Source organism: Convolutriloba macropyga, chromosome 3 (genome assembly GCF_964194025.1).
Source record: "Convolutriloba macropyga chromosome 3, txConMacr16.3, whole genome shotgun sequence".
Taxonomy (NCBI): Eukaryota; Metazoa; Xenacoelomorpha; order Acoela; family Convolutidae; genus Convolutriloba; species Convolutriloba macropyga.
The window spans coordinates 43,579,781-43,603,548 of NC_134470.1; the positions used below are offsets into that span (position 1 = coordinate 43,579,781).

Here is a 23,768-nt window from a genome sequence, read left to right on the forward strand (position 1 = left end):
ATGCCGTCAAACTTTGAGATCATTTGTGTAGTTCTTTAACTTGTATCGCAATCTAGAGAATCCTTGTGACTTGATTTACTATTACAAAAGCCAAAGGCATTATGTCAGCAGCAAAGCCAAACAATTTACGTTTGAAGTTGGGTTCAAAGAGTGCCTCAGTATTTTGAGGTGATCATAAGCTCTGTTTACAATATTACACAATAGACAACTGTATAGCATAACAATTGAATGTCACTGTCTTAGCTCTAGGCATTTAAAACTGAAAGCTGCTACCGCAAAATGTCAACTACGGCAAAATTATTTTGGGTCAACCTTCGAAAGCTGCGCTTAATAGAACATGGTCCACAATTCACATTTTGTAGATTGAACTGACAAGGAAACACACTTGGAGTACAAATATGAGTGCTCCTACCTTTTACTGTATCAAATCAACTTTTTGTGACTCAGTATTCACCCGTTTTTCTATTACACAAAAAGCGAAGGTGGACAGACTATTCTTGCAATAGCGGTGTCAATTCTATCAATCTCGTTAATGGAAACCCCCCTCTCTGGTTTGTATATGGCGGAGGCATGTAATAAGGTCACTGGGAACAACCAATACCTGAACACTTGTGGCCCATAACTTTTGTCACTTTTGCATTAACTATAATGCAATTATAAATCAGCCAGTGCATAAAATTCAAACACCATGGCACGTGCATTTGACAATAGTTCGCTATTTAACAATCAGATAACCAACAAATTGCGAATGGAGTGGGTGGTCAGCATGAGTGAAAGGTCGAGGGGGGGGGATTTGCCAGAGAGACTGATCAATTGCTATCAAAGGAAGATCCACATTGTTTGTGGACCAAAAATTGTATGAATACAGAATTGCTCTTGAACGACCAGCGGGCAGTAAATTTTTTGACCATGCCGAGATTCGAACCATTGACCGCACGATCCCTAACCAAGTTAACTGCCCAGTCGGCCATCAGGCACTTCTTTTTAAGCTGCTGCAACCAATTTATATTAGCAATAAGCTTTACTTCGGAATAAGAGCAATGGAGATCACTCAAAAAAGAACGAAAGCGTGAAAAAGTAACTTGAGAAGTCAAAGAATGTTCTAGAAGAAAAGCGCAAAATGGTCAAGCGAAAAATTTGCATAAAAAAGACCAACATGTTTACAATAATTGCCATGAACTTCGTTCAAGAGCAATTAATAATGAAAACAGAGGTCATCTATTTAGTTAAATTCACTAGAAAATTTTAAAAGAGCAACCAATCCATGTTCACTCATTGTTTGTGTTTATATTTTATCAGCTACTGTATGGACTTGGCTGAGGGAGTCTCAGTTTCTTCATGTCCTCTTCTAGGTCGTAGTAGCTCATGTCATCATATCGATCACGCTCATTATTGTAATATTTTACACCTTCTCTGTCGGTTGTGATCACAGTTGTCGGGAATGAGGCAGACACATCTTTCCCTGTAGTCGCGGAGAAGTGACGACTTGAGAAAAATACTGAAAAGAAAAAGTTTATATGACATGAGGTCTGCTGCATCATTTATCAAACCCAATTGTCTTAACTTTCAAATTTAAACGGCAGAATAACTGAACAATCAAACTTATTCCCCAAAAATATACCACATTACTATTCCTGTTACTGATAGAAACGCATCGAAAACAAAAACAAAAAAATTCCTAAAGGATATCAAATATACGCAAAAAGTTGATACGCGAAGTGAAAGCCAAAACTATCAGAATATAACACTTAAGCAACATCCTAAACCTTGAAAGATGATTACAGCGATATTATTAGAGTAAAAGAAATAGAAGCTTCAGGTTCAACAATTGATCCAAAACACTTAATTGAAAGGTCAGATATACCAGTTTTAGGAACAAAAGATGATCATGCTGCTCATCTTCTAATGATCAGCTTATGGGTGGTCAGCTTAGGGGTGGACAGAGTATCAGGAAATTATTAACATATCAAAAATTATATCAAGACAAAATAATCAACTAGATAAATTTATCTTCAATTATGGTAAATATGATTTTATTAACGAAAAAATAATAGTCCAAAAAAGACAACAAGAAACATATATTATAATAGTAAATCAATAACTACTTTGAATCGATTTTTGAAGGGAATATGATTAACTTTCATTAAATTTGTGTAAATGACAAAGGGAGAAATCGTAACAGAACATTTAAAAAGAAAGCGTGGTAAAGAATAATTTATTACAAATATCACAAAGGGTTGTTCTTTCTTAGCTTGATTTTGTTATTGATGTATCGAATTTTCTCAAACAAACAAGAATAAAATCTTTTAGTGTTCTAGATAAAGTAGATTGTGGCATTGCTATTTAATTTGCTATTTAAATATTTATCAACAAAGTTCATTTAAAAAACAATTAATTGATGACATATTTTCAAAATGTGATGTATAATTTTTGGTATATTCACAAAATGATATTATTTATATATATTAATTGTTAAAAACAGGTTTTTGGATTTAGTTCTAACTTTTGCATTAATTTAAGGAAAAGAGAGAATATTGAATTTAATGTTACTTCTATTGAGCGAAAAGGTGATACGCGAATTGATTAGCCAAAACTATCAGAAATCTTACATCTATAAGCATTAACCTAAAAATTAATTAGAAATGATGATAACAACGATATTAATAACGAAAAAAAAAAACAAAAGCTTCAGGATTAACAACAGTTCCAAACCACTTATTTGAGAGGTCAGAATTACCAGTTTTAGAAACAAAAGCTGATCATGAAGCTCAGCTTTTGATGGTAAGCCTATGGGTGGTCATCTTATGGTTGGACACAGTATGAAGAAATGATTAACAAATCAGAAAATTTATCAAGACAGAAAATAATCCACAAAGAACAACTATATAATTTCATCTTAAATTATGGTAAATAGGATTTTATTAGGAAAAAACTAATAGTCAATAACCAAAAATCAAAAGACACAGAAAATATGTATTAAATTAGCAGATCAAGAACTACTTTAAATCGAAAAGTGAAGGGAATAGGTTAAACTTTAATTAAAATTGAATAAACGACAAAGGGAAAAAGCGTAATGCCATTTATAAAACGAAACCCCACTAATTCTCACCGCTTTTATTTTAGTTTACAAAAAGCTAAATGACAATCAAATGTGCAAAAATGATTACAAAATCAAACCATATTTGTGGCAAATTTTTTTGGCAAAATTGTATAAATGACAAAGGGAAAAGGCAATACAATAAAAAAAGACAAACTAGTTACAGTGATTATTGTTTTATTTTAGTTTATATAAAACTTATGAAACACCAATAATGCAAAGTTTAATATTCACCTAATGGAAGAGTGTGTTAATAGGTGGAGAGGATTGAGAAATGAACATTTAAAAATGAGGACTATTGTGCAGTTCAGAATTGCATTACTGTGAGAAAGTAAATCAGTTAAAAACAAAGAACAATCAAGATCAAGCTTGGCGATGCATTATGACCTTAATGAAGGACATATTATTAGGGAAATTAAAATCTATTTTGTAATGAACAAAGAAAAATTAGATTACAAATAACGAATAAACTTTAATATAAATTAAGAAAGGAAATAAAAAGTAAAAACTTTTACAAAACTAAACAAATTAAACAGAAGGCTCTTAATATATTAAGAAAAAACAAAGTGAAAGTCGATAAAATTTACTTTCTCAGATATAAAAATGCTTTCAACAACAGAACCGTCAGCGCCTCCATAAATGCATAAGGAAAGGTTTTTGTACCCCAAAAACTGTTTCAGAGCGAATAATTTATAACAAGATAACAGCTATTAATATGTTCAACAAAAACCTGAATATTAAAAAAGATATGAAACAATTTTTGTGAAAATGAAAAAATATCTTAAGAAATCAAACAGATATACTTTACCGTTGCAGAAATAAGAGAATTTAAAATCAAGAGCTACAGCATCAACTGCAACTGCATTCGCCAAAACTGGGACAGGATTAACATATTCAACACCACAGCTTTCGATTCAGCTACATTTTGTGGTATATTTTCGAAATCAGTGGATAAAATAGTATGAAGCAAAATTGTGAAGTATTCTCAAATGTATGTTTTCTCTTAACAATTCAGTGAAAAATTTCAATCTTTTAAAAAAATTTAATGATGATGGAATGAAAAATATGACAATTCAGCAGATCCTGAATTTACCAAACGAAGAGCCAATTAACTACAAACGGTGTCTACTATTGAAATATTCCTTACTGTTATCATTTTTTGTTTATAGTAAATTCAATGGCAATGAAATCTGGAAACAACTATAACAAAATTAAAATCATTTTGCGTTGGAGGCAAATATAATGGCACAACGAACATCTGGGGTGACATTAACAGTAAGGCAATAATTTTTTTAGAGGTGATTGCACAACTTGTAATATGAAAAAAGCTATGATGGTTTCTGATGCTTTGAGACGAGGGTCTGAAAGTGTGGGTAAAGCTGCTTTAACCTTTGGAAAAAAAGTTGCCAATAATCCAGTAAGAGCCCTTGAGATTGGAAGTAAAATAGGTTGCAACAGATGGCTGCTGCAACAAGAAATCCAACAAGTTACATGAACACTAATGATGCAAGTGTATTTAATGAGATAAATGTAGCTGAGTGTTACTGTAACATTGGAATTGAGTTTCATCCTGAAGATAGTTTCATCCCTCAACCTTTTAGAGAGATAGTAATTTTAATACAAACTATAATGGACGTACACAATATAAAACCTTATAAGCCATTGATCACTCAAGAATAGCTGTAGGAATTCAATTTTTAAACAAGACAAGATACCAAAGTGAACATATTCGGCCCCAGCCCATTCATTTGAACTAAGTTTGCTGCTGCTGTTAATGATGCTATAGGTCATGCATTAATTTTAACCAGGAAGTTCATCAATCTTAGCAGTGATTGTAGTAAGATTGTTGATATCGTGCGGCAGTAACCGTCGGTCCATAGTTAGTTACGTATTATTTTTTTAGTTCAAAAAGTTATTTGATTTGATTCCACTAAAAACTAACTTAATTCTGAAGATGTCGGTTTACTCAAATCCGTAACAATGTTCATTTCAGTGCCATTTCTATTTTCACAAAGTTATCTCTACTAGTCTAACATCTACCCAAGATATAGTAAGAATACAAAATAAATACTTTCTATACTACTTGAACTGCCACTACCGATTACATGAAAAGACAATAAACAAATCTATTTTTGGGTAAAAATTGAATAAAGAAAATTCAATTCACTGGGAGGTTGAGCTTCTAGTGTGTTTTTTAAAGGCCACTGTTATTATTTCTCTACTAAAGAAGACAGTCCGAAAACTCGCTGATCCGTACAGCAATTGAAATTTTTGAATAACTCTTTATCCAAAACTTTTCTATCTACCCACCCGAAATCGGAAGTAAAACAATTTAACAGATTGAATTATCATTTTCACTCAATTAAAATTGTTTCTCTAACCAAGTCAAAACTCATTTTTCAAAATAGAAATTGCGATTTTTGAATATATGTTATTCTTTTTACGTATTACCTTGAGTCAATATTTTACTCAAGTGGGCAATTGATACAATTAACGCAGAGATATCGTCCCAGTCACCACTTTGGTTTATCTTATTCTGTTCATTTTTGGGTGAAATCTATAGTCTCAAATGTAGACCAATTTCACAACGAATAGCAGTTTTATCCTTCGTGCATTGCTGGCATTGTATGAAAAATTTCAATGAATTTTCTATCTTCAGTAACTAATATCTGATTTTAAAAAGTTGACGTAGTTTGAGACTCCGTAACAAAATTTGATTAAAACTTGGAGAATATTCAACATTTCAGGCCAGCTAAGTTACGAAGAAAACTGGGTAAGAATTTCATGCTTCATAACTCAATTAATCGAAAACTGACGCGTTTCCATTTCTGTTAAAGATATTACCGGCCTTAATTGTGCTAAAACAGGCTAATCTTGTCAGTAGTTTATGATTGATTGTTACTTTTCTTCTTTAATTATGCTAAGTATTTTTCGTTTTTCGATCAACTATTCAGTCAAATAGCTATAAAAGGTAGGCTTAAAACATGTTGGAGAAATACAACATGCATGATGTAAAATAACTACTTTGGCAGAAGTAACCAAAAATGATTAATCGGAAATTACAGTAAAAATTAACAATGTTGACAAATTTGAAATAATTGATTGTAATTTAATTATTATTAAAGAAGATTTGTTACATGAATGAAAGCCTGATACTTCATTTGAGAGCAATTAAAAATTGCAACCCTTTCACAATAAACTACCTGTCGGCCTAGTTTTCAGCACAGTTGAAGTTGAATGGTGGCATTTTGACACTCTTATAATGGTTGATCCAACCCTCATCAAGATCTGAAATTTATATTATCCACATGGATCATCATTCAAAAGAAGACGTTTACAGCGTGTTATTCGCCACATCAGTTTCTTTATAGTAAGCTAAGTCATCAATTTAATGCGATTTTTGCTAAAAAAACACTACAGAAAAATTGTATGGTCTAGACATGATCTGTAAAGTCTAGACATGTACGAAGACCGGCCACATAATAGGACAAAACTTACCACCTGTTGGTAATACTTAGAGATTGATTTGCCAAATGTAGTCTCCGTAAGGACAACCTCCGTAAGTCTCCGTAAGGTATTACTGCAAAGCTTTTGTCACATTCCAGGCGATAGATTAGTTGCTCTTCTCATTAAAACGCGCATAAGTATGACAACATTCTAGTTATTGTCATTCCAGATTATTTTCATTCCAAATTGAACAATAGGGTCATTGTTAGATTTTTTTTGGCAGTAGACGAGGATGAAATTGAACGATAAACAAAACAAATTTCTCAGAAACATCTGCTGATATCAATATGATCAAAACAATTTCTCTTTCTAAAACTAAACACTAAATCGTGGTCAAGCCATAAGTTTCATTAACTCTTATCATAGCAAAACTCAAATAATGACAACACATCTCACAAACTATTTTTTTTTAAAAAGTCAAATATTGAAAAATCGTTGTACTTACTGATATTATACTTTAAACCATTTCAATGTCTCTATATGCTATTCAATAACCCAAATTCAAGCCAAAAAATTGCAATGACCGCTAAAGATAGAAAAACTAAAAATTGAAAAAATTTTTAAAAAAAAAGCAAAAATCACAATTAATTTCTCTGTTTAAGTATGAAGTAGTATCAAAACAAATAACACTAAAAAAGACCTAAAAATAATTTTGTCTAGTAAAAAATTTGAAAAATTTTGAAAAGCGTTATTTGCATACCCATCTAACAAAAACTCAAAAAATTGACAAAAACATGAAAATTGTAAACATTCTCGGCGCAAAACTACAAAAATGACCTTTTCACCTGCAAAATCCCAACAATATCAACGCTCCAAACACTTGAAAGAAAGCTTAAGCTTAGGGATTCTAACAAGACTTAGTGCCCACTGGGCGCTACCGTTTATCACGTTTTGAAGGCTCAAAGTCATATAAAAATGTGTGAACACATCTTACGAAACCATAGCAGGACGAGTCATGAAAGAAAAATCGGAAACGGATTCACTTATGACCTGACCATTTTCTACGCCACAATAGAAAGCCAATGAGAGCTGCTAGTAATGAGATTAAGCAATAAGACCACAAGAACAACAAAAACAAGAAAGACAACTTTAGTTATTTCAAAAGACGGTGTCAAAATAGAGAACACTTTAATAAGGTCATAAAATGTTGATGAGTTTTGTCATTACTGATATAAAATGATTACTGATTAAGGCAAAAATATAACCAAAAAAAATCTCGGAGAAACTTCTTGAAAACACATAGTGTAAAGGTCAAAGAAGGCAACAGCTTCGGACTAATGCAAATACATCTATTGACTAAATCCTCATTGATAACCGATGAGGCCTGTCATTAATAAGACTAAGTGATAAGGCAGCAATAAGTACAACCAACTCTGGCCAAACTCACAAATTCATTACTATTAAAAAAGCGCATAAGTCAGAGAAAGCTACGAAATCAAAAGATTATTTGCATTAACTGAAGCTTTCTCAGCAACCAATGAGACCTGTCAAAAATGAGACTGAGTTTAGACGACTAAGTTAACAATAAAAACTCGCCCAACAAAAATTTAATGAAACTTTGTTCAAACTACTAGTGTCGATGTCATAGAAAGCAATAACTTTGAACAGAAACGACTAAACGGATCAACTGTATCCCTATTAGCAACCTCAGAACCTGTCCCTAATGCGATTAAACGATCAGAGAACAAAAAGTACAACAAACACTCAAAATAATCAACAATTCACTCGAAATTTTCGGAAGTAGTATCATGAAAAAATCATGAAAACCACTAGCAATTAACTCGAACAATTAAACAGGATCTTTTATGCCTCATTAGCAACCAGCCAAACTTGTTATTGATGATACTAATCGATAAGACAACTAAGATAAATAAAAAGAGCACAAATAGTTTCAAATTTTACAACAAATAGTGTCAAATTCATCAAGTTTTAGCTGCCCCTTGATGAGTTCAAGCAAAGGCAAGTAGGCGCAGTTAGAACGCAAATTTATCATCTCGAAACCGCTCATGGAAACACTAAAAAGAGAAGAAACTGACGCACGTGAAAAAATTCCATCTTAGAGAAAATATGTTCAAAACACCAAATTGTCACTACAATTTAAAAGTATTTCGAAAAAACACTGTTCGATCCCACTAAAATTTTTTCTTTCGTGACGACTTAATGTTCACTGATAATAAAAAAGACAACCAATACAATCCAAATCTTTCAATTGTAAAAAAAAATAGAGTAAATATGTCCAGATTTTTTGGACTGTAAAGTTAGCGCACCACCACAACAAAAATTCTTTAAAATTCTTTTAAAAAAGGACACAAATCAGTACAATCCAAAATCAGTACAATCCAGAATCAGTACAATCTTTGGATTGTAAAAAAACAGCACACAAAAACATTCCACATTCTTTGGATTTCAGAAACGACAGAGAAACAATACAATCCAAATTTTTTGGATTGTAAAAGAGAATTATACAATCCAATTCCGTCGGATTGTAAAACAGACATAGAACCAATATAGTCCAAAATATTTGAATTGTAAAATAAAGAAAATTAATACATTCTAAATTCTTTGGATAGTAAAAACGACAGAGAAACAAAACAATCCAATTTTTTGGATTGTAAAGGAGAGAGAATTTTACGATGCAAATTCTTTGGATTGTAAAATACAGAAAACCAAAGCAATCCGAATTCTTTGGATTGTAAAAGACGAGAGAACCAATACAATCCATTTTTTTTTATTGTAGAGGAGATAATAAAATCCAAATTCACTGGATTGTAAAAACCCAGAGAATGCAAAAGATAGCCCCAGCCATCGCTATGCGGTTAGTAAAAAAAATCCTCTGAGCAACAAAGCGCGTTTGGATTGTTTTTTGATTATTGCGCACACCAAAGAAAAACCTAACGTGAAAATTTTCAAAACCCCATTCTAGTTTCTCAATGACCTCCAGGATAGCCGATAAATTCCCTTAGGTAATCTATTAAATCAAGCAAATTTTAGCTGAAATTTTGTTGAATTCTCCAACTTAATTGTCTTTCCAAAGTTGTGAGTAATGTTATTTGCAACCCTATCAAAACTAAAGCTGAATAATGTACGTGACTTATTACTATTGCACTAAGTAATAAATTTTCTCCGGAAAAGAATTAATTAGTTCAACCAAATTTTTTATTCCACAAGCATTTTCACTTCAACAAATTTTAGTTTCATATCAATAATTACGCAAATATGCTTCACACTTTGATTCTGCTATTTTTTTGTTGTCGACATTCAGAACGGTATTTGCTAACTTCTTTCTGGTGCTGATTACAATATATTCTGTCTTTCGTTTGCTCGCCATTAACTGCGACTTTCGAAAAAGTTTTTTAATTTTTGAGATGTCGTGTTCAAGTTTTATATTTGACGAAATTTTATCAATGTTAGATGTAAAAAAAAGTCGTCTGCATACTGGACGACCGCCCAACCTTTTTCTACAATCTTTGCTAAATAAGAGACGTAAATGTTAAATAACAGAGGTCTTAAAATGGTACCATATAGGACTCCTCTTTTCAAAGTTATCCAATCTGATTTAACTCCTTAAGGACAACTCTGCGTTCTTTCACTCAAACAAATTTCTATTAAATTTGTAACATGTTCGTCAATATCCATATTTTTAAGTCTCCGTAAAAATAATCTTTGGTTTAAGGAGTCGAATGCTTTCGAAAGATAAAAAAAGCACCTGTAACAGTTTTTCTCTTGTTTAATTCTTATCTTATTTGTTCTACAGATTTCAAGATAACATCAATTGTTGAAATTTGTTTTCTATAACCAAATTGATTGACAGACAATAATAGCCCCTTTTCTAGGAAATCAAATATTTGAAGTAAACGTCTTTCCAAAAGTTTTTTTTACCGAAGTCACAAAAATAGGTCTATAATTGAGTGGGTCTTCAGGATTTCCCTTTTTGAAAAGAGGAGTTACTCAGGCTTCTTTCAGATGTTCCGGTAATTTTTCTTCTGTGGTAAAGTGAGTAATGAGATAACAAAGCGTTTCCTCTCGCCCGCTTTAGCACCTTATTTTCCAATGCAGGTATTTTTTGAAGGACAGTGGTTTACTTGTATATAATGAATCTATGAGCACATTGGTGGTTGTTATGTATCGGAACTTACTTTTTCGAAGCAGTTTGTGGAGGAACGTTGTTTGTTTTTTGCAAGCCAAGAAAAACTGTAACTTCTAAGATCTTATTACCAAAACTGTTTAACAAAGCTTAAATTCTTGTTTGAGTCTTTTCTTCATTACTAACACTTTGAATGATGTTCCGTCTGGATTTTTCATTGTTTAACTCCATGAAATTTGAGAGAAGTTGTTTTTTTTTGACGAAGTAAATCGTTTTCTGTTTCGTCATCGCTAATTCTTAAAATTTGTTTTTCGTTTTCTCGTATAGCCATTTTTCTAGAAATTTTGGTTGTTACACTCTAATATAACAGTTTTTAATTGGAGCATTTAGTGCTAATACTCTTCTGATAATTCATTGAAATTATAATATCTTATCGCTCGTCACTGTAGTTTTTTTCGTCAATTTTTTTTTCTTTTTATCATCACATAGTTAAGACAGGAAATTGCTGCAAAATGAACAGTTTTCAAAATTGTATCCACTACTATGATTGTTTCATAATCGTCTTATGATGTAATTGATAAAGAGTTGAGAAGAGTTAGTCATTCTTGAAGCTGTATCTATATTTGATGATTCAATATCATATGGGGAAATTATAGATTGAAGGAGACTTCTCTCGCACTTAGTAATATAGTTTAAGTTTTAGTCCCTGTAGGTATCACAGATTTCCGTTATGACAATTTTTTTGCATGCTCAACTCAATAAATTTTCAAAATTCGTACTTGGAAAGCAGTTGAGATCGCGTAGACAATGTTTCAAAAATTTCGGAATGTACATTATCATACCACGCCTTTCTTCTTTGTTGTTCGGGTGCAAACCTGTGGATGACGTGGAAGCTGATCTGGACTCAAAATTTTCTACAGTCGTATATTTGAGGTCATCGGAATATCTTGTTTTGGGTAAAAACTACGTTTGTCGGTTTCGAACCTATATATTTTTTTCTCTGTAATTGCTCCGTTTATTGCTGTTTTGGTTCGCTATTATATTGGTTCCTGTTATCTGGGTCCACTGTGGCCGGCCTAACTTACTCCTTTGTAAAATTTAGTTCTATTGTTTATTACAACCTGATTTAAGTCTTGAAAATGGCCGCCACGGGTCGACTTGCCTGACTTTCCTAGCTGTTGCATCAGCTCATTTTTTATCAAAATTTTTCTGCTTGAGTAAATTTAAATATTGTGGCTGCTAAAGCGTCTCAGCGGATACCAATTTTTAAAACCTGGTTCTTGAACTTTACGCCAACCTATTTCCTCACTTCGTTTACTATGTTCAATCTGTTTCTGAAGTTGGTAACGCTTCAGCCTACGTCCCTTTTGTTGCTAAATTTTTGACAGAAAGCTTACATAACTTATAAATAACGCCAGACTTAAGACATAACAGAACACAAAACCGAATAAAAATGTTAAAATAGCCAAATACAGACAATTGTTCCTTGTAACAGTTTCTGGTGGTTAAAAATACAAAGTTATAAACAATTCAATTCTGACAATTAGGTTAAGGCGAAAAAACAGTTAAATTTCATTCATAATGCGTGGTTCGCCGACTGATTAATCAAGGAGCGATTTAGGTAACAATTTACACAGTAATTGTTAAGCAACTGCACACAATGTCTTTGTTGACAAAAGCAAGGCCGAGACATACGCAATAAACATTTCTAAAAAATGGCATCTGACCACGAAAGCACAGCAAAGGGATTATAGAATTATCACATCAAAAAGTTTAATAAAATAGACAAAATATGAAATGCACAATGCACAATATAAAGGCTAATAACAACACACGTGTAGATATGATTAAATCACCTTCGCAGAGTTCATGGGTGGCTTAGAGAATGCCTTAAGTACTTGCTGAAACGTTTGGTCACTCAAGAGTTTCCCTCATAAAATGGGGTTTAATATTTCTGTTGGGCTGATGTCTACCTCTTCTGTTTATTAGCGGTGCCAACAATGCGCACCCTGTTTTCGATCTTGGAAACAGCATCAAATAATAACGGCGCCAATTCCACTACTGATCTGTTGAATTCTCCTATGTGCCATTTTGACCTTTGCTGATCCTACGAAGCTATCGTCGGCGATGAAGACTAAAATTATTTGTCCTCTCTGATAGCCACATCCTCTATCCAAACAAGTTCTTTCTGGTCACGAACGTTTTCGACCATTTCGATCTTTAATTCCAATGAAGAATGTATTCTTGAGCCAAACTTTTCCAGATATTGTCAGCGTATAGTTGAGCTAATAGTAATAGTAGTTGGGATTCGGCCAGGAGATATCTTCATCCGCTGGCACGGGGATCGTCTCCCTTTTTCTTTCGTGATGGTGAATGATGGCAAATTACACTCTCCACGTCGCACTGACAAGTTCGTTGTAATTTGCGTTGAAGAAAGTCCAGAGAACACGTAGTAGTCGTTGTTTTAGGCCAGTGGGGTTATTGATGTCGATCGTTGCTGGCAGTCTATTGACGAGGGCACCGGTACGGACGAAAAAGCTCTGCTCGCTTTGGCTTTCACGTGGTTTGCGGTGGTCAAATCTAACGTCGTGTGAAGATCGGATGTCACGAGTGCATTTCCTCAAACAAAGGTATGGATTAAAATCGATATCAAAATATCCCGTCATACATTTGGATAGAGTGAGCAGATCTTGTAATTGCATGTATAATGACAGGGGAAGTATTCCAGCTTTTAACAGGAGCTCTTTGTAAGTACTGTTTCGGTCCGAGCAAACCCATTTAAGAGCCCGTTTCTGGACATTTTCTAATGATTTCAAATTGTCGATATTGGCATACCAGCAACTACTGCCGTAAATAAGAACAGGGATTATCATGGATTTGAAAAGATTCAGTTTAACGGACATGGTAAGAAGGGGCGAGCTCCTTTTAAACAAGCATAAAACACCTATCGCTTTATTACATGCTGCTCTAATCGGATCAGCCCATTTAAGATCTCGGGATATCAACAAACCCACGTCTTTTTGCACAATATGCTTTTGTATCTCGTTGCCTGAAAAGAAAAACGCCTTGGTTGTATTGCTGAAGTCAAGATGGGTGCATTTCTTAACGTTAAGTGGTAGTTTATTATGATCACTCCACTTTTTAATTCTTGATAAGTCCAGCTGAAAGAGCAATGAGGAGCTGTTGATTGAGATGAATTTCGCATCGTCGGCACATAGCAGGGGTTGGCAATTCTTGCAGTTGAAGGGCAAATCATTTATATAAAGAAGAAAGAGAAGGCTGGCGAGGATTGAGCCTTGTGGGACCCCACTGGTAACCGGAATTACTTTGGAAAAGGTTCCGTTGATTCGCACACGTTGAGTTCTGTTCGCTAAGTATGATTGCAGCAATTTAAAAACTCTGCCACGAATCCCACTTTTATATAGTTTCTGTAACAAAATCCCGTGATCGACATTGTCGAAAGCTTTTTCGTAGTCAGTGTTAATGACGTGAATTTCGTCGTCAGAATCTAGGGAATTGTAGATTTTCTCAAGGTATATTAGTAGTTGAGTGATACAAGATTGTTGCTTCCGGAATCCGAATTGAGAATCACTGAAATAGGGTGATGCAAATCTATAAAGAGAATCAAACAAAGTTCGCTCGAAAATTTTTGAGATAATACAAAGGAGTGATATTTGCCTGTAGTTTTCTACATTCGCTTTAGAACCTTTTTTAAAAGTTGGACTGACAATAGAGCTTTTCCAGCATACAGGAAAAACACCCGTTCGCTTTATTTTGTAGAACACTGATGCCATGGACTTGCTGATGTTTTTAGCACACATTTTAAAAAGGATTGGAGGTATTCCGTCTGGGCCCACGGCTTTCGTAACATCAAGATATTCACATATAGAACGAATTTTACTTTGAGATACGTCAAAATCAAGCAAGGGGTTCTCAACTTCGACCTCTCCCTTAGGTACAAAATCGCTAGATACAGTAAATATAGATGCTAAGAATTTTGAGAACAAACGACATTGCGACTTCGAATCAGTGGCAATTTCATTTATATAAGAGACAGAAGCAGGAATACATGTCGACTTGAAAGTTCGAAAGTATTTGAAAAGCTTGCCTTTAGATCGTGTATTTGCTAGCCGACTTTCAAAGTTAGCACGGTCTTAATCGATACTTCGTTCGCAAGATCTTTGCATCAATTTAATCTTCTCGTAGTTACCAGGCTGATTACGTTTTACAGTATAAAGTTTTTTGATCAGGTTCGAAGTAGTTTGGGTTACCCAAGGTGATAATTGAGATCTGTGCCTTTTTCTCCGTGGAACTGTCTGGAATATGAATAGTCTTATCCAATTATACCATTGTTCAATTAGAACATTTACGTTGCTCCAACAAATTCCTGAGAATGGTTTAGTTAGTATGAGGGCATTGAGTTTATCAAAATCGGCGTTGCAATAACTAAAGCTAGCATTTGGTTTTCCAGGTCGCAATGACTTAAAATTGGGAATTGATAGTTGAGTTAAAATACTGAAATGATTAGACAGCAAGTTAATCGATTCATCACCGATTTTGCAGGAGGATACATCGAGGTCTTTGCTGATAAAAATAAGATCTAGGATACCTGATGCTGCAGTAGGAAAGTCGATTATCTGTATCAAATCGTTATCCAACATGAGATCAATAAAAGCTTGGTTGTCTGGAGTAGCTTTCCCAATCAATGTCAGGTAAATTGAAGTCACCATAGATAATAATAGAAGTAACCTAAGATGAATGTTTGAGAACGTCTTCAAGCAAAATATTCAAAGATGATTGTGCCATGGAATAAGGGCTATCATTGGGCGGATTGTATAAGCAGACTACCAGAACACGGTGTTCTCCCATTGTGACTATACAAGCTACGAGCATACCTGCAGGAATATCATCCAAAAAATTTGTTCTGATACCAGATCAGAACGTAAGCCAATCAAAACAACTCCATGTTTTGATTTCCCGTGACTGGGGTCTCTTTCTGATCGATAAGTTGTGAAGCTCGGTTGAAATAGTTCCGTGTCTAGAATATTGCTGTAAAGCCAAGTTTCTGTAATCATAAAGAAAGTGAGTGCAAGTACATTTATGTGGTTAGCAAATGTAGTCCTTCTCTCACGACTCAATAGGCTCCGAATGTTAAATGCGAGGAATGTTATATTGTCTGACTTTAAATTATTTAGTCATAGGGCGTGGGAACCGTTTTTTGTCGAGATTTCGTTACCGTTGTAGAATAACTTCAGATTTAATTTTGAATTCTGTCTTGTCGTAATTCTCTTCGGAGATCAATTTCCACCTTTTTGTGAGACAATCTTTTCTCTTCTGTTGCTCTTCTTTCGACAAGGAGCGATTCACAAAGATGTTTGTGTTGTTTTCCTCGTTGTGTCGTTTCAATCGATAGGTGCGTGCTAAAATTTTTCGAACGACCCAAGGATTATTGAATTTAACTAGTAAAGATCGTGGTTTGTTGTTGCCGGCATTGAATTTCTCTAGGCGACGAAAATTTGTTACGCAGGAATCATCTTCATCTAGGCAATTGAGTATGTAAGCTACGTTTCTAATTTCATGTGTCACAATATCATCTGATTTAGGCTTTATACTCGAGTCGGGATTAGTAAATTCACTTACTCCAGATATAGTAATTTCCATATCCAATTTGATATTCATATCAGTGCTTAACTGATTACCTGAATTTTAATCTGGGGCTAAAGGTAAGGAAGGTGACTTAGCTTTTAACTCGACTATTGCAGTCTTTATCTCGGCAAGGCCCGCTTCCAGGTCTGCTCGAAATTCAGCGTCTGATGTGTTCTTCAGTTTTGTCAGTTTCTTCATAGTCCTGCTGCATAGCTCACAAAACCAGAAGACGCCTTCTAGTTCAAGGATGTTCAGTGCTTGGGCAGGTATGTTTGTACAACTCACATGAATCCAGCATCCACATTTGTCACAAAGAATTGAATTGTCAGTCTCATTCACGTCTGTCGAACATTTGGAGCACTGAGGAGGTCCACTTTCACTGATCCCCCTTGTAGTGATCGTTGCTCGAGCATACATTTATATGAAACTATTTAATTTAATAAGTTCTGTTAGCCCTTTCAACCAATCACTTTTTGTTAGGACGTGAAAATACCGTTGTTCCTTGCATGCCATCCAGAAACGGTACCTGAATGATTTTTACAGATTTTGGTACCGTTTCTGGATGGCATGCAAGGAACAACGGTATTTTCACGTCCTAACAAAAAGTGATTGGGCGAAAGGGCTAACAGATCTTCGGTGTCATCACTTACTTCAGACAGCGGTTGTACGTTGGGTTTGCTTGACAAGACGCATTGTCAAACTAAGAACCTCGTCTATGAGGCTACTGTTGTGGGTCTTCAATAAGTTGAAGGTTAAGATTATGTTCTTCGATAACTCAATCTTGATCTTAGCTTTGTCCCATGTCTGTGTGAATGCTCTCAGTTCCTTGATTGCTCCAAAGAAGTTCGTACCGTTGGCGCTGATGGTTGTACTTGGTGAGCCACGTCCTGCAATGAATCTCAACACTGCGGCTAAACATAACTTGTTGGGTGCCTAAAGCCTCTTCGAGTCTTAAAAAACAGAAAACCATAAAGCCTCTTTGCGTCGTAAAAAGACGCTCCACCAATACTCTTCAAGTAATAGAAAAGACAGCGCCCCAATACAATTCAAATTCTTTGAATTGTAAAAAAAACAAGAGGAGGGCAATAATAGCTCCAGTTATCGCTGTGCAGCTACTAAAAAACATCCCAAAGCGCCACTCAATAGCTCCTAGCTTACTTAGCTCCGCTCAACTTGATTAATCAAATTTAAGGAGATGACAAAAATATCGATCAATTCACGAGACAAGGTTAGAAACAGTAACTGTAAACAACGAGAGGTTTAATTCTATTGCATTTTGACTTGTTTGCAACATCTGGATCAACTCTCTGAAGCTGGCTCCGGTTTCACAGATGCGCCAGATGGAGGTCTCATTCCCGGATGGTGAGGATGTGGAGGACCAAATCCATGCGGAGGAGGTCCATGTCCATGAGGTGGCATTCCTCCAGGAGGTGGGCCTCTCATCATCATAGGAGGTCCCATTCCATGAGGAACTCCTCTAGGTACCATTCCCGGAGGAGGCAGTGCACCGTGGGGAGGTATGCCGCGAGCAAAATGAGGAGGTGGTCCCATATGCATTGGATGACCCATTGGAGTCATTAGCGGAGGTCGTCCCATTATCGGAACCTTTGGCCGAGTCACGGCTGAAGGCGGTGGTACGGCAGCCCCACCTGCTACTTTTGAATACTGTGCTGTCGTTTGGTCAATTAAAGATTGCGCTTTCTCCTCAACCCATTTCTGATAATAGTATCTAACATTTTCTTTATGCTTCCGGCCATTATTGTGTGTTTTCCTAACGGAGGGCGAGTCGTGGGTTAAAAAGGTATCGCAATAGTCGCAGAAATAGCGTCCACGTCCCATTAAACCTGAAATAGGACCATGAGCTATATAGATTTCAATGTTATGAAAGACATTGAAATCTATATACTCTTCTTCCACTCCTTGCCTAATTGTTGTGATGAACTTGAAAAATAGTTTCCGCTTCTAAACGGGAGGCTATTTAATTTCTTTTCAACAGGTGATTGTTTTTATTTACTGCGTAAACAGCGACCGGATACTGATTAGGTAGCCCCAATTACCGGGTACTTCAGGTTCCGGTAGAAAAATTGGATCTTTTCCGTTTGTGCCCCCCCCCCCTCCAGCTTAGGAGGTGCATATTATTTGCAACCCCCCCCCCAGAAGCACGTGCAATATTTTTACAATGATTTACCATGTACTGACACGTGCTCTGTTTCAGGTTATAATGTTTGTTCAGGGCAGCCGTGGTGGCCCTTGTTTGTAAATGGTAATTGTTATTGGAGCAAGTTCTCTTCACCATTCCTTGGAGAGGTGGACAAACATCAAGAAGCGATTATCCAGACAAGTGATCACGAAGCCAGGATACAATCTTCACCGAGGAGCTCAAGATAAGTCTAAAATTATTCAAAAACGACTTCGATTGATAACGAAAAACGAGCAGTTGATTATTTGGCACGATCTAATCAATAACTCTGTGACAAGCCCCCGCAAAGACCCCAGAAAGCCACTTACCCCAAAAACAACTTGTGAACGAAATCAAGAATATCAAGAATAAAGTAGTTGGAATAGTTTACTGCGTAAGAGAAGGAGCACCAGACGTTTACAAAGAGCTGAAGGGAACGGGAATACCTGTTCTACACATCGTAAAGGACCTTCTCTCGAGGCGAAAGCAAAAGGACAAAGAAATTGTTCGCAGTTACAGCCAACTACATCTTGCACCACACCTTGAAATCAAAACCCTAACTATTGTACGAAATCACGGCGACAATCTAAAAGCGATTATCAAAAAGAAACACAGCCCGTCTCAACAGCAACGAAAGAAAAAGCAAAAGAAACGAAACGCAGCCAAAATTTGAGTAAGTCTAGCACTAGGTTGGTTTTGTAAATTCCTATTGATTGAGTTCAATTGCAATTGATCAAAACCAGTTTTCAGTCCCAGTCGTCAATTTAAGCAAAATCGTTTAGCTTTTGTTAAGCCCTATCGCAGTTTCTATTCAAAATTTTTGTGAAAATCCTATTGATTCAGTTCAGTTGGAATCGATCAGAAATTTAAGTCTTCATCAAATTATTTTGTGAAATTCCTGTTGATTAGGTTCAATTGGACTTGATCAAAATTTTAAGTCAACGTAGTAAGTTCTGTGAAACTCCTGCTGATTAAGTTCAATTTGAATTGATCAGAGCTTATGGAACAAATGGGAAAAAATTGTAAGACCTGTAAAAAGCCAATACAGGCACAAGAGAAAACATATACATGCGTTGCCTGCAACTGTCATATACACATGACCACAATTTTCACAGGACTTGCCGCGGCCTCACTCAACGTGATAATAGATCTTGGAAACAACATTATGCTTCTCTGCAATGGATGCGTGGACAAAAACGAGCGAGATAAATTCATAAGATGCAGAACAATGCAGATTGAAAATTTGGACTTTAGCAATCAACTCAAAAACATGGAAAAGAGATTGACTGAGCTTGTAGACAAAAAGATAGAAACCGCTATCAAAACAAATTGTGAAAAAGTTAATAAAACGTATGCTGCCGTGGTCTCCGTGGAATCCACACAGGAGACAGATAGGAAACTTGGAAAGTTAATTAAGAAAGAGAAAGGCGTCGACAACATCAAACAAAAATTCAGATTACAAGGAATCCCTGAAGATCAAAACAAAACAAAAGCTGAAAATCTTGGCCCCACAACTGACGAAGTAAATGAAATACTGAGTGAAATAGGCGTTAGGCCTGAAGTGAAGGAAGTCAAACGACTAGGTGAATTCAAGAGAGAACGGAAGAAACCAAGAACTCTTTTAGTAACGGTCGCTAACGAACATGAAGCCAGGCTAGCCTTAGCCAAAATTATTGAACATCGAAAAGAATTAGCAAAGAGAAATATTTACTTGCTACCAGCTCTCAGCAAAGAAGATGCCCTCAAAGAAAACCTGATTCTGAAAAAGAAAAGAGAACTGTTGACAGAAGGAGTTCCTCGAGATAAACTCAAAATTCGAAATTTAGAACTATTCAACGATGGTGCGAAAGTGGAGATTGCCTCCGTAGAAACCAAGTCAAACTGACTAGGTTTTGCTAAAATTCTGCAACTAAACGTAAGGAGCCTTGTGAACGTAGAGAGGAGAATTAAGTTTGCAAATGCTGTAATAAACTCAGACTACAACGTTATATGTCTCTGTGAAACTTGGCTCAATGATAACATTCCATCATCTGAACTATTTCTAAAGGACTTTTGCATCTACCGACAAAACACACAAATGGATCAATACAAAAATACCCACGGAGGCGCCCTCATAGCAGTAAAGAACTCCTTCATCTCCGAAAGAGTCATTTCTGAGCAACCGGATTCTAGTCTTGTCTGCAAAATACAATTAGCTGAGAACGAAACTTTTATTTCTGCCTTTTACAACCCCCCAAGAACTAGCCCGTACCGTTACGAGGTTAACAATTTCCAAGAACTCCTTAAAATCATTCCTAAATCAAAAACGACCATTTTATGTGGGGATATAAACTGTCCTGATGTTAACTGGAAAACTCTAGCAAGTGCAAATGAAGAAGAAAACGAAGTCATTGAATTGTTTGAGGAATCCCTATACAGACAAATCAAAAACTTCCCCACCTGTGGGCAGAACACTCTTGATGTAGCATTTTACAAAAATTGTAATTTGGTGGCACATCTCGACGAGAAACTTTCCTCAATTTACGACTGCTCGGATCATAAATCAATCCAGTTAACACTAGAATGTCCACGCCAAGACGCCAAAGAAACTCTTGGAAATTTTAGAAGTTTCGGAAACGCTGACTACAAAAGCATAAATAATATTTTAAGTATGGAACCCTTCAAACCAGTTTGCTTCACTAACATAAACAACGTGTGCAAAGAATTTTACCAGTACATGGATCAAATATTCAAGGTCCACGTCCCCAAAAGAACTAGACACCGACAAAGTCTACCTCCCTGGATATCAAGTTTCACTTCTTACAACATGAAGAGACTACAAACATGAAGCACAAAAATGCAAGAGCAGGTCAACATGATGAACGAGTTCTTTCACTCAGTGTTCTCACCCAAAATTCCTTTCAGTATACAAGATGTAAAATTGAGAAATCCTTAAATTAGAAACTTCGAAATCTCAAAGAAAGCAATCTACGAAATACTTCTTTCGCTAGATGCCACAAAGTCGCGAGGCCCAAAGGGCATACCGCCTGCACTTTTCCAACGTACAGCAAGCGAAACAAGTAAGAATTTAAATGTACTTTTCAAGCAGATAAAACGACTGAGAAAAATCCCAAACTCCTGGAAAATTGCAGCTGTGACACCAATCTACAAAAAAGATGACAGACGGAAAGTAGAAAATTACCGACCAGTCTCTCTTTTAGACATTGACAGTAAAATTTTTGAGAACTGCATTTGTTCAACTTTATACGCTCACTTCAAAAAATTCCTAACAGAACACCAACATGGATTTGTTAAAAAACGCTCAGTTAATACAAATATCCTATCCTTCTTAAAATCATTTCACGACGCACTCGATAACGAATCAAGCACCGAAATTGTAGCATTCTACACAGATTTCTCCTAAGCTTTCGACAAAGTGCCGCATTTTGAGCTTGTAAAAAAAGTTGCAAATAATGGAGTGGGAGGTTGCCTATTAGAAATTATCATTGACTACTTAGACAATAGGAAACAATTCGTTCGGTTAGACAACACAAGATCGTAAACTTTAGATGTAACAAGTGGGGTACCCCAAGGTTCTCTTCTCGGACCACTCCTGTTTTGCATATTCATCAATGACCTACCTGATGTGTTAGTTTTCTTTGACCCATTTATCTTCGCGGATGACCTAAAAATTCTTGCAGTGAAGAAAACGTTTTGGCAAGTTCAAAACGATCTCAATGGTATTGAACAGTGGGTAAACGAAACTAAAATGAGATTAGCCATGGACAAATGTGCAAAGCTGAGCATAAGAGGTCAAACACAAAATTACGAGCTTATGGGCACTCAACTAGAGTCATCCAAAATCATCAAAGATCTCGGCATCTATGTTTCCCATGACCTGACGTGGAAGACACACATCGAAGAGCGACTGAAAAAAGCGAACAAAGTACTCTACCTACTTCGACGAAACATAGCTCTTCAAGTAAGAAAAGAGATCAAGCTCGGACTCTACAAGTCACTAATTTTGCCAGTACTCTTATATGGCTCTGCATGCACAAATCCGAACCGAGGTGAGCTACAATAGCTTGAAAGATTTCAAAAGAAAGTAGTCAAATGGATCCTTGGACAAAAAGTCATGCCGTATCCAAATCAACTGAGACTTCTTAACATACTACCACTACCAATGTTCATGCAACTAAATGACATTCTACTTTTATCGAAATTGACAGAAGACGATAGCTTTTTACCAATGCTGAAACAAAATTCAGAAAAAGGAAGAACAAATGAATTATTCAAGCTCCCGAAAACCAGAACTGAAAAGGCTAGAAATGATTTCTTTTTCCGTACATGCAGACTAGCAAATCGAATAGAAAAATACATTGAATTTAATACGAAAAAGTCCTTAAAAAATCGAGTTTTAAATTTCATGTGGAAGTTTGTAAACGAGCGATTCGACGAAAATAACATCTGTAGCTGGCATCTATACAGTGACTGTCAGATCTGCAGAAATAATAGGACAATTTTCTAAGACGACGACTGGGACAAAAGTCCCCTCAGTGAAAACTGTAAATCCCCAACAACAACAACAACAACAATAACGTACTGGGGGCATAAACGGAAAAGATCCCAAACAATTATAATCAAAAAGAATTGTCTACGATTGCATATTTAGTATGTAGTAGTAGTAGTAGTAGTAGTAGTAGTAGTAGTAGTAGTAGTAGTAGTAGTAGTAGTAGTAGTAGTAGTAGTAGTAGTAGTAGTAGTAGTAGTAGTAGTAGTAGTAGTAGTAGTAGTAGTAGTAGTAGTAGTAGTAGTAGTAGTAGTAGTAGTAGTAGTAGTAGTAGTAGTAGTAGTAGTAGTAGTAGTAGTAGTAGTAGTAGTAGTAGTAGTAGTAGTAGTATGGGCACGGGACCTTCGTGCTATATAGAGCAGCGGGTGTAGTTATCAGCGGCTGTCTGAGACGCCGCTCCTCAGTGTGATCAACTACGTACTATGTGCAGAGCCTAGACTAGGGGCCTTAGACAGCGGAAACCTGGCTGGGAGGGTAGCTCGACATCGCTACTATTAGATAAGACCTTAACAATTAACTTGCCGGACGGAAAAATGCCCACTACCGGCCTAGTAGTGGACCCTAATATCGTGGGTGATCAGACCTAGCTGCTACACCCCTTTTTAGCACAGACGTGAGTGATAATAATTTTTCATAGGCTGATTTCTGCACATTCCTAAGGCTCTTGAAAGTGATCTAAAGTTTTTCTGAAAGCTCTCTAGCACCA

General features: G+C 35.8%; 2 protein-coding genes across 2 annotated transcripts; both read right to left on the minus strand.

Annotated features, from left to right (window-relative positions):
- Positions 1 to 1,214: 1,214 nt before the first annotated feature.
- LOC142337071 (uncharacterized) lies at positions 1,215 to 16,780 on the minus strand. Its single transcript, XM_075386137.1, has 3 exons — positions 16,769 to 16,780; positions 6,301 to 6,387; positions 1,215 to 1,498 (listed from the first exon to the last, which is right to left on the minus strand). The coding sequence occupies exons 2-3, from the start codon at positions 6,377 to 6,379 to the stop codon at positions 1,296 to 1,298; spliced, it is 282 nt and encodes a 93-aa protein (XP_075242252.1). The 5' UTR covers positions 6,380 to 6,387; positions 16,769 to 16,780; the 3' UTR covers positions 1,215 to 1,295.
- A 740-nt stretch (positions 16,781 to 17,520) lies between these two features.
- On the minus strand, positions 17,521 to 18,201 carry LOC142337072 (U1 small nuclear ribonucleoprotein C-like). The gene has a single exon (XM_075386138.1). It carries the CDS (start codon positions 18,171 to 18,173, stop codon positions 17,634 to 17,636), a length of 540 nt encoding a protein of 179 aa, XP_075242253.1. The 5' UTR covers positions 18,174 to 18,201; the 3' UTR covers positions 17,521 to 17,633.
- Positions 18,202 to 23,768: the final 5,567 nt, after the last annotated feature.

What these genes read in the sequence shown, in the direction of transcription:
- LOC142337071 (XM_075386137.1), bottom strand. Translation starts at nt 6,379, where the DNA reads ATGAGGGTTGGATCAACCATTATAAGAGTGTCAAAATGCCACCATTCA. An exon ending in GCTGAAAACTAGGCCGACAG is followed by an intron (nt 1,499 to 6,300) that starts GTAGTTTATTGT and finishes TTTTCTTTTCAG; the next exon opens with TATTTTTCTCAAGTCGTCAC.
- LOC142337072 (XM_075386138.1), bottom strand. Translation starts at nt 18,173, where the DNA reads ATGGGACGTGGACGCTATTTCTGCGACTATTGCGATACCTTTTTAACC.